The 10,386-nt window shown below is 40.0% G+C and overlaps 1 protein-coding gene across 2 annotated transcripts; it reads right to left on the bottom strand.

Annotated features, from left to right (window-relative positions):
- Positions 1-6: 6 nt before the first annotated feature.
- Positions 7-9,246, bottom strand: LOC125897873 (ras-related protein Rab-34-like). 2 transcript variants are annotated; one of them, XM_049591326.1, is made up of 12 exons: positions 9,092-9,246; positions 8,720-8,735; positions 8,487-8,631; positions 7,996-8,087; positions 6,189-6,254; positions 5,445-5,546; positions 3,593-3,657; positions 3,424-3,475; positions 3,198-3,279; positions 2,536-2,626; positions 2,286-2,393; positions 7-762 (listed from the first exon to the last, which is right to left on the bottom strand). In XM_049591326.1, exons 3-12 carry the CDS (start codon positions 8,532-8,534, stop codon positions 701-703), a joined length of 768 nt encoding a protein of 255 aa, XP_049447283.1. In that variant the 5' UTR covers positions 8,535-8,631; positions 8,720-8,735; positions 9,092-9,246; the 3' UTR covers positions 7-700. The 2 variants fall into 2 exon arrangements, with proteins under 2 accessions (XP_049447283.1, XP_049447284.1); XM_049591327.1 differs by having other exon boundaries at positions 8,487-8,735.
- Between the last annotated feature and the right edge of the window lie 1,140 nt (positions 9,247-10,386).

Genomic DNA, 10,386 nt, shown 5'->3' with positions numbered 1-10,386 from the left:
AAACTGATCAAAACCAATTTATTTACAATTCAAAATCCAGGAGTTAAAATAAACATATATGTGTTTAATAGGAGACGACAAAAAAGCAGACTTATTTAGACTTCTTCCTCCTGTCTGACTTAACTGAGTGAGGAAATCAGTTAGCCTCAGATGTAACTTCCTGTCCCAGCGAACAATCCCTCCATTTTCAAGATCATGAGAACCCTTATGTCAGAGGAGAGAGATGCGTTGTGGGTATGACTGCGGTCATGGGAGCTGGAGTGCGCATCACATTAGCAGCACAGACACATGACAGAAGGACCATTGAGAAAACCCAAAGGAATGCACCACGTCTGGTGCTGATATTTTCTCCAGCAACGGGAGAAAAATGTTTGCTTCAGACACACGAATGTTTATAAAAAGCAAGTGCAGCTTAATAAAAGATCTACTGGAGAATAATCTTCCTTTGTTGATAAATGTTAAGAAGCATCTAACAAAGCTTTATTTGTTGTAACATTCCTGAGAGTATTTCTTGTTGTTTACAGCCTCAACATCCTCTCAGGTCATTTGCCGAACAACACAAATATAACGTGATTTAGCTGATGCGACATCGCTTTTCACGTGATCTATTCACGATATCCACGCTGAGCATGCTGAGTCCGTGTCTCAGTTTAATTTTCCCCTTCACTGTGACGTGTATCCAGGTGGTCGTCCTCTCTCATCAGCAGCAGGTGGATTTCCTCTTGGTCGGTTTGTGATGAGCTTCTGTGCTGTCTGTGAGCCCTGTGGGGAGCACAAATAAGAATATAACCTTTTACATTTCAGCATTCAGATGAGCAGTGTGACCTTCAGCAGGAAGGGTTTCAATAATTAATCTGAGCAAAAATATGTTACTGACAGAAAATTCCAGGAAAATATCAAAACTAACAATGAATTGATCCTAAAAACAACATTTTAACTATTAAAAACATATAATGAGCCACATTAGTTTGGACTTGCAGAATTCAGTTTTATCATTACATACAATGAATATTCCATTATTATTTATAGTATTTAAACAAGGTGCTATTTCTTTTCCCCTTAGCCTGAGAGTAGTTTAAGTCCCTACGGGTCATTTTGTAGGGACAGGTGTGAGCGTAACAGATTCAGAGTAACATTTGCAACACTTGAGTAGAAAGTATGTTGTGAATGCAAAGAGAGTGAAGTTGGTGTACACTGTGTTGCCATATTGGTGGCGATTAAAGAAGATTATTCAAGCACAAGACACATTTGAACATTAAAATAAGACTCAGCTGTCCACCTTCATCTAAAGTAAAAGGGATGTGCTTGCGAGGACAGCAATGTTCACATCTTGGCCAGAGAAGACAGATGGTTTGAAAGAGGCATGAAAGAAGCCATCTTCGCCAAACTAGACGACCTTTATTAAAAAGAGGAGGTGGCCTATGACATCACTGATCACCCACCTACAATGCAGTCTTGCGATCCCTCCCCAGAAGACTTAACACCCATTCTCACCTGGACCCATCTGACCCTAACGACATACAAGATGGCCAGGTGGGTCAACGTCTCACATGTCACCTTAACGACTTTAAATCTCAGAGCTCACAGGTGGCGCCAATGACTTTGTAAGGGTTCACACCCACACATGGTTTTAAGCCTGCGACTCCACACCAGTCCGTTGGAACCGAACAAACCTCTTGGATGAGAAACATCTTCGAGAAACTCAAGCAAGTCCAGTTGCCTACAATAGCCCTTAGGGTTATCATGACCTGGATGAAGGGCTACTTTCATCCAGTATGTCTACAAATCAAAGCAAACAATCCAAGAAGAAAAAACACTCTGTTGTTAAACGGCTCACAACTCAGTAATTTGTGATAAAAGGTCATAAGAAGATATTTCACCACAAGTAACACAAGTCACATTGTTCATTTCCTTTTGATCATAGATTTGTTGACAATAAGAAAAGAAAAGAATAACACTAGCTTTCTTATAATATTTCCTAATCCCAACCTCAGACTTGTCAGAGCCACCAAACATAACTGAGACTGAAACAAAACTTGGGTTCATATGTCTAGGGAGAAAAACAGATTTTCTTGCTCCAGCCACAACCTAAGGATTACAGGTTTCTCTATCGGTTGACAAAATCCTCAGACCTTTGGGCTTTTAAACTCTCACAAATCAAACTGGGTAGATAAAATTAAATCAACCTTAAACCAAGACTGTAATCATGACTTGACATTCTAAGATACAGTGGTTCCCAGAAAAATGAATCAAAGAAATAGGTTTTATTAAGCAAACGGACTCACTTATAATGTCACCGACGTGCCTTGACCCACTTTTCTCAAGCTCCGCCAAAACATTGGCCTCAAAAGTCAGCGAGGCCACACGGAAGAAGAAATCCTTGACACCATCTCCTGGAACAATGAAGAGACGGAGGAAAGACAGAAGAACATAACATGAACATGAAAAGCATGCAGGGATGGTGACTGACGAATGTGGGAGTGAGGTGGTGGGAGATGGGGATCTGTTCCTGTTAATGTGTTGTTAGACTCCCACCTGACTTGGCAGACACGGCCCAGTACTCTGCTTTGATTTCCTCTGAGAGTCTGATGGCTTCTTGCTCAATTTGAGCCAGCTGATCCGGAGACTGAGGAGTGGAGCACAGAGAGACGAGTGAATGGGACCAGAGAGGTGGAGGAAAGTGGACGAGCATAGAACAAGCTACAGGCCATTGGTCTTATAAACTCATAAACTCATAAACTAAAAGTAAGATATTCAGGGCTCAGGCTGCAACATTAAGTCGATAAACTGCTCGCTCCATTGACAGAAATTTAATTGGCAACTTCTTGAAAATCAAAGCACAGGTGCCAAACATTGTTTGATTTCATGTTCTTAAATGTGGGAATTTACTGCTTGCAGAAAACTGAATATTTTTGGATTTTAAATTGTCAAACAGTCACCACTGTGGGCTCTAGCAAATTGTAATGGAAATGTTTTACTGTTTTCTGAAGTTATCTGGACCAAACAATTAATCAAAGGTTATTTACTTAATGATAAAAAATGTTAGTTGCAGCCCAAGCAGCATTAGCAAGAAAACTTGATGTGATGTTTTTACTGACACCTAAATTTTAAGGTTACTCCTGCCAAAAATACAGCGCTAAAATTACATAAAAAGTTAATATACAAATTGAAAACAAATTTTGAGTCATTTCACCCACACTGAGGTCCTTCTTGGTACCGACAAGGAACAGTAAAACACTGGATGGGTCATTTTCCTTCATGGCGTCCTCCAACCACTGCCTAACATACGCACGCGCGCGCGCACACACACACACACACACACACACACACACACACACACACACACACACACACACACAATTATTAGACTTTAAATGGCATTTTAATGGCACAATATTTACATCATAATGGAGTATTCCTTACCTGGCATGTGCTAAAGAGCTCACACTGCTCAAGTCAAACACCACTATAATGGCTGGAGGGGCACAAAGAGACAAGCAGTAAGAGAAGAAGTAAAACAAAGAGCATGATGAGAGAGCGTTTGTGTGTGAGACAAACGAGAGCTATACTGTGGACACTGAGCACCATTCACCTTGTGCTCCTCTGTAGTAGGTTGAAGCGATGCATTTGAAGCGCTCCTGGCCTGCTGTGTCCCACCTGAAATAGATCAGACACAGCTTTGATCGTTCTGGTTGTGATATTTGGTGGAGATGAAGGGAAGAGGAAAAGAGGAGGAGGAGCTGTGGGTTGCTGTCATTATGGCTGTTTATCATTCAGTGTTGTTTTTGTTGAGAGCAGAGCTATAGAAGGCCTCAGTCAACAATTATCAGCTTTATTTAAACAAGACTAAACTAGACTAAACTCAAAGTTATTACAGTTTGTCCACAGACTGTATAAAAACAATGGACGTTGCCACCGTGACGTCACCTATTGGCTCATAGAAAGCAGCTGGAAAATGAAGCCAACACAAAGTCCCAAAAACTGCAGTTCCTCTAATGACCATTTGAGGCTGGCTCCAGCAGTGAGTCCATCCCCCCTCCCCAAGCCGGGTACAAAAAAACAGTTTTGGTCTCTATTGCTTATTTCACCCTCCATGACAACTGTACAGGGGGATTTTTATGTAGCTCAACCATTTATATTTTATTAATGCTTAAAGCTTAAAAATGGTCACTTCTAGCTCCAAAATAAAAGATGGCGTCAGTCAAAATGCAAAACTCAGGGCCTGACATCACAGTAGCTACATCTATTATTATTACAGTCTTGCTTGGCATTTTGGCTGTTGCCATCTTGGATTTTTGGAGCCAGAGGTCAAGGCAAGCAACTTTAATTTGTATATTACACTGCAGACAATGTCCTACAAAATAGATGTGACCTAAGGTTACCATATTTGAGTGAGAGGGTGGAGCTGTGGAAGAGCGAGGAGTGGATCTGACACAGACTGTGATGACATCTCGCAGACAGCCTGGCATTAAAATAACGTGTGACTTTAAGCCTTAAGAAAATTTGAATAGACAAGTTATATTAAAATTCCCCCACCTGCAGATTTGTTGTGAACTGGGAAATTAACTATAGAGACCAAGGTTGACATTTTAACATGGGGGTCTATGGGGATTGACTCACCTTTGGAGCCAGCCTCAAGTGGCCGTTCAAGGAACTGCAGTTTTTAGCATTTCCCCATTTGCCTCATTTTTCAGCCCCGGAGGTTGGTGCTTGACTCCATCCTGTGGAAACCATGAATGTTTGTACCAAATTTCATGGCAATGCATCAAATAGATGTTTGATGTTGTGAGACATTTCACTCTAAATCCCCAGTTGTCAACCTCATGGTGGCGCTAGAGGAAACATTTGGGAATAACCACCACCAGAGGGATTCATCCTCTGGAAACCAAGAATGTCTGTACAGACTTTTCATGGCAGTCCATCTTGTAGTTGTTGAGATATTTCTGCGACTGTAATTGCTAACCCTCGAGCCACATTGCTAGCATGACTAACAAGCTCAACGAGCAGGAGAAGAAGAAAAAGAAAGGGAGGCAGGAGAACAACAGAGTATTACAACGCAAATATCTGGTGATTAATCAGTGAAAGAGTATGACCGCCTTACAGCTGTAAAGGTTCACAGACTTTATTTTCTCATTTTCTCCCATAGGGGCTCATTAAATGTCCTGTAGAGTCGGTCTCTGGGATTTTCACCAACACAGTGAAGGAAAAATTGAATTATGTACTTTAAGGCCCACATAAGAGTCGAAACAACAAGCTCGTAAATTTTTAGAGGATGTTACATAACCTAAAAATGATCTAATAATGTGACTTCATGCATGTGAAGGCTGGGTAGCACTGAACAGAACTTGTTGACCCATTCGACCCTGCTGATCCATCAGTGCAGTGAGTGAGTTAGTTGGTTTGAGGCTCTGAGTGAACTGAGTGTTGAGCAGCGACCTACTTACAGCTGTAAACTGAAGGGAACACCGAGCACCTCGAAACGCTCCATCTCAAAATCCACCCCTATGGTTGCTTTGTAGTTTTTCTCAAACGCACCCTTACGGAACCTTCAAGGAACAAGTGGAACATGAGAGAGAACTTACTTTAGACCTGCAAATAAAAATCAATTAATCTTGTCCTCTTTTAAGTCTTTATGTTCGTCATTTTGCCTATAACGTCAGAAATGTTTGTGGTGCCAAAGAGATGTCTTTAAATTGATAATTTTGACTGATCAACAGCAATGACACAAAGTTACTGGTGAAAAAAAAACAAAGTCATAAGTTTGCAGTATCATCATAATCTTTACCCTGACTGACATTTCATGAGATCTAATGAAATCATATAAACTGTGTGTCTTTATCTCATAACAACCTGGATATAACTCACACAAACTCAATTAAATGATGATTTGGACATTTCCCAAAGAAAATTTGAGTCTCTGCTGTGCTGTGCTGACTGTGTTTCCGTGTGTGACTGGACTCCTCATCATTACACGATAACGTTATTATGACATGTGGTGATTTTAGTCATCTAAAATTTAGAAATTGTAATTTTTATGTAATGGTTTTTATCAAAAAGACATTTGCAGCACTACAACTTCAACTTGAAACACAATTAGGCTCAACCATGTATCTAAATGACGTCCAGAAGCACTGTGAAACTGCCACATTATCGTTTAATCAATCTAATTATTTATGACGCCTTCTTACCTGCTGATCAGACACGTTTTCCCAACTGCAACATCTCCCACTACGATGACCTTGGCGATATTAAAGCTGACAAGAGAAAGCCGTCACAGTCAATAACGACTCCATGAAACACACAGCAACATGATGAACAACATGCAGACATCACTGAACTCTTTCATGCCTCACAGCCCCCTTTAACTTTTATGTTCCAGAATAATTAACTTCACAAGTGATCCTTAACAAACCAAATGAATCAGTCCTCGGTCTGCTTTTACATGAAAGATGAGTCATTTTAATTACTAAATTAATTTAGATTTGATTTAAATCTAAATCTCAGCCTGATCCCACAAATTAGGGGGGATTTGTTATGACTGAGACATTCTTGCTTCCTAAAAGGATAATTATCTGCAACATTTATTTAGATCCTAAAAAAGAACAGCACAGACTTGAGTCGAATTCTGCTTTATCATTTTAATTCATTAAATGTACTGAGAGTTTGCTTTCTGCAAAAAAATCCAAGTATGTAGTAGAAGTCAAAAAAACAATTTATTTTCGTGTAAGGTACAAGGTTTTCTGCATAAATCTTATTATAAAAAAAGGAGGGATCAAAGCTCTGTTTTTACACCACATATGTCTTAGTACATGGCTGAAAATCAACACATTCTCACTCCGACCTCATCACATAGCCTATCTACCATTTACATTCTGTCTCTTTCAAAATAAATGCACAACATCATTTTTTTCCCTCCAACAACAAAAGCACGTGGTTAGGTTTAGGAAAACAGATCAGGGTTTGGCTTTAGGATTATATGGGACACAAACACCACTCCCGGGTGAAAGTCCGACCCATCCTCCACCGCTCCTGCTCTCCCTATTAGGACTTCTGCCGGCCTAACTTTCATTCTTGTCCTGCTGCATTTCCCCCCGAATCCGCCGAGCACAGTTAAACTATAAGGGCAACTGGCTGCGTATCATGTCCATGTTAAAGGATGCTTTTTCGTCAGTGTGTGACGCTGCAACTCACTGCCGAAGCGTTGGATTTCAGCGACTTCGGAGTGAGACCAGGTTGTGAAAATAGTCCCCAACAAATGCGCAAATTACTCCTGTTTGAGTTAACATTTCAGTAACGTTTGCTAAAGGCTGCAGTGCCAAGCTGATTTTTACTGAGCTTTTTTAGAAGAATTAAACTTTACATTTGTGACTAGTTTGTGCCACAGACAGAGTAGAGAGGCTAAAAAGTATTGAGAGATGGACTTGTCAATGGTATTTATCTGATTTGTCAAAAATATCATTGGCCTTATCCTTTAAAGGTCTAGTGTGCAGGATTAAGTGGCATCTAGTTGTGAGGTTGAACTAAAACTTCTCCCGTTTGCCAAGGAACGAAGGAGAACTATGGTGGCCAACACAAAAACACATAAATCAAATCACCCTATCTAGAGCAGATGTATGGTTTGTCCGTTCTGGGCTACTGTAGAACAACATGGCAGACTCTATGGAAGAGGACCTGCTACGTATGAAGATATTAACATTCTAAGGTAACAAAAACACGTCAGTTCTAACTAATGAAAACATAGTTAGGAATACTATATACCATTCCTGCCAATACACGTCCCTAAATCCTACACACTGGACCTTTAAATAGACCTCCAGATGAATGCAGATGTGATGGGTGAGGTCAACAGCTGTCAGCTGACACAGCAGACATAGAATGACTTAAAGGGCCCTGCCACGACTAATTCATTTAATTTAAACACAACATGTTACAGTGTGTGGAGCAGCAGGATGAGCTGCCGGGTGTGTTGTCTTATTAACCCCTCTGTGACCTTACCTCACTGTGTCTGACCTCTGGACCTTGCATGCAGCCTTCACCTGTGGGTGGAAATTATCTTTGGTGTGCAGCGCTGCATTGGGACTGAAACACTGTAGAGAAAGTGAGGAGGGGAAACCAGTGAGAAAAAAGCACATTGGACGGTAAAAGAGAAGGACGAGACTAATATAGGCTAATAAATCAGATTTTAAAAGGTGAATGGCAATGTCACAAACTTAAATCATCATCATCATCGTCCCTGAGTTGTTGCTGTCTTATCTTGAATATAAGTTCAATATCACCAAGGCTGGAGTTTTAAGGTTTTGTGAGGACAACCACATTTTGGAATTTTGCAGCCGTCCACTTTCGGGGAAACAAAGAGCAGCATTTAAGACTCTAAATAACCTTATCGTCAATAGTAACGCTGTTAGCTGTAATTGCATTACAGAGCATATTTGTGTGTGTGTGTGTGTGTGTGTGTGTGTGTGTGTGTGTGTGCATGCGTTACTAACTTGTGGGAGCTGAGTAATGATCCGGTCTTTCTTCACAGGTGGCAACATGCTGCTGCTGCAGTGGATCACTTCACACACATACACACACACACACACACCTTCAAGCTGCCACCTTCACTGACAGCAAACACACACTTTTCATTCACTTCAAGAAGAGACACACACTTAACTTTGTTATTTGTTTTTTTTTTCTCTCTTTAAAAACTCTCAAAAAACCAGGGAAGGATAGTTACCGTCCTCCAAGTTTTCCTGTAATAGAGCAAATATCAGAATTAAAATGTTAAATATGCAGAGCATACAGTAAAACAGAAACAGTTTGGAGTAAACTAATATCAGCATCCCCCTGATTAACATCATAAGAAAATATAGATGATTCAGGTTAGATTAAATGAAGGTATTGTTTTATTGTGGCAACAATGCAACCCAAAAACATTTTGTTTTTATCTAACGTGACATCTCTCATTGGACAAATGATAGGTTAAGGTGTTAGGAAGGTGTGGTAGAGACAGAGTGTGTTTCCAGATTAAGGATGAAGCATCATAGTGCATAAAAAAAAAGAAAACACACTAAATACAGAGGAGTCTAAGAAAGTTTGACAACTTTACCTGACACAGCTGGATAGTAAATACTGAGGGAAACGTGTTGTGGCTCTGGAGATGTGATGTGATATCCAAAGTCTGCTGAGAAAATAAATCCAGACCAAAATGACGCTCACAGAAACGAACCAAGTCTCCAGACTAACAGCAGTCAGACAAACAAGCAATTAATGTGACTCGCCATGTAATTAGTGAGGAAGACCTGTGTAACAGCGCCACCCCGCGGCCACAGGGTATTTAACTCAACTAAGTGATGATTAATGTTTTATTTAAATATCTGCAAATAAAATGTGGCTGCATTTTCTTATTTGAACTCGTGTTTTCTTTAATTAATTATTATTTTATTATCTTGTTTTGACTGATGTGTTCATTCGGCAGTAAATGGTGCATAGCCTGGGCGATACACCAGGATTTATGTAGGTATATTCAGGACACATAAATGTAAACACAAGTTACACAACAGGAAGACAACACGCCCTTTGTCTCTCACTACTTTACTGAACTGTCAAGACGTCACACAGTGAACAGGCAGAGGCTTGAGCAGCACGTAAAAAAATACAGTCACAAAAATACTGGTATCAAAAATTAAAAGTAAAAGGACTTATGTAGAATGGCCCCTTTCAGAGTTTTATGATATAATTCTTTTGGATTATGGTCATGTGTAATGGACTCAGACCTGAATTTCAACAGCCACATTAAGACAGTTACAAAGTCAGGCTACTATCACATTAAGAACATATCAAGGATAAAAAAGACTTGTGTCTCAGCAGGATTTTGAAAACCTTGTCTATGCATTTATCTTTAGTAGACTTGACTATTATAACAGTGTGGTCTAACAATTTACTGGTCCCCCTAAAAAACCAATCACACAACTGCAGCTGGCTCACAGCGCTGCTGCTCGAGTCCTCACTGAGACCAAGAAAGTAGATCACATCCCTCCAGTGCTGAGGTCTTTGCACTGGCTTCCTGTCTGTCAGAGAATCGATTTCAAAATACTGCTGTTGGTTCTTAAAGCATGAAATAATTTAGGGCCCAAATACATTTCTAACCTTCTACTACAGTATAAACCATCCAGACCTCTCAGGTGATTGGGAACAGGTCTGCTTTATGTTATCAGAGTTAAGACTTAACATGGAGAAGCAGCGTTTAGTTTTCATGTACCATATCTTGAAAAACTTGCAGGTGCACTGCAACTTTCAGTTCATTTAAAGACTTTTCTTTCTGCTGCTGCCTTCTATTAAATCAAATATTTGTTAATGTCTTACACTGTACTAACTTTTGTATTTTATACCTGTCTAAATGTT

The sequence above is a fragment of the Epinephelus fuscoguttatus genome, linkage group LG12 (genome assembly GCF_011397635.1).
Source record: "Epinephelus fuscoguttatus linkage group LG12, E.fuscoguttatus.final_Chr_v1".
Taxonomy (NCBI): Eukaryota; Metazoa; Chordata; class Actinopteri; order Perciformes; family Serranidae; genus Epinephelus; species Epinephelus fuscoguttatus.
Note: the sequence above shows the minus strand (reverse complement) of the source record. Positions and strands in the feature narration are given on the sequence as shown.

What these genes read in the sequence shown, in the direction of transcription:
- LOC125897873 (XM_049591327.1), bottom strand. Translation starts at nt 8,534, where the DNA reads ATGTTGCCACCTGTGAAGAAAGACCGGATCATTACTCAGCTCCCACAA. An exon ending in CTACTACAGAGGAGCACAAG is followed by an intron (nt 3,476 to 3,592) that starts GTGAATGGTGCT and finishes GTGCCCCTCCAG; the next exon opens with CCATTATAGTGGTGTTTGAC. An exon ending in GTACCAAGAAGGACCTCAGT is followed by an intron (nt 2,627 to 3,197) that starts GTGGGTGAAATG and finishes TCCACTCCTCAG; the next exon opens with TCTCCGGATCAGCTGGCTCA.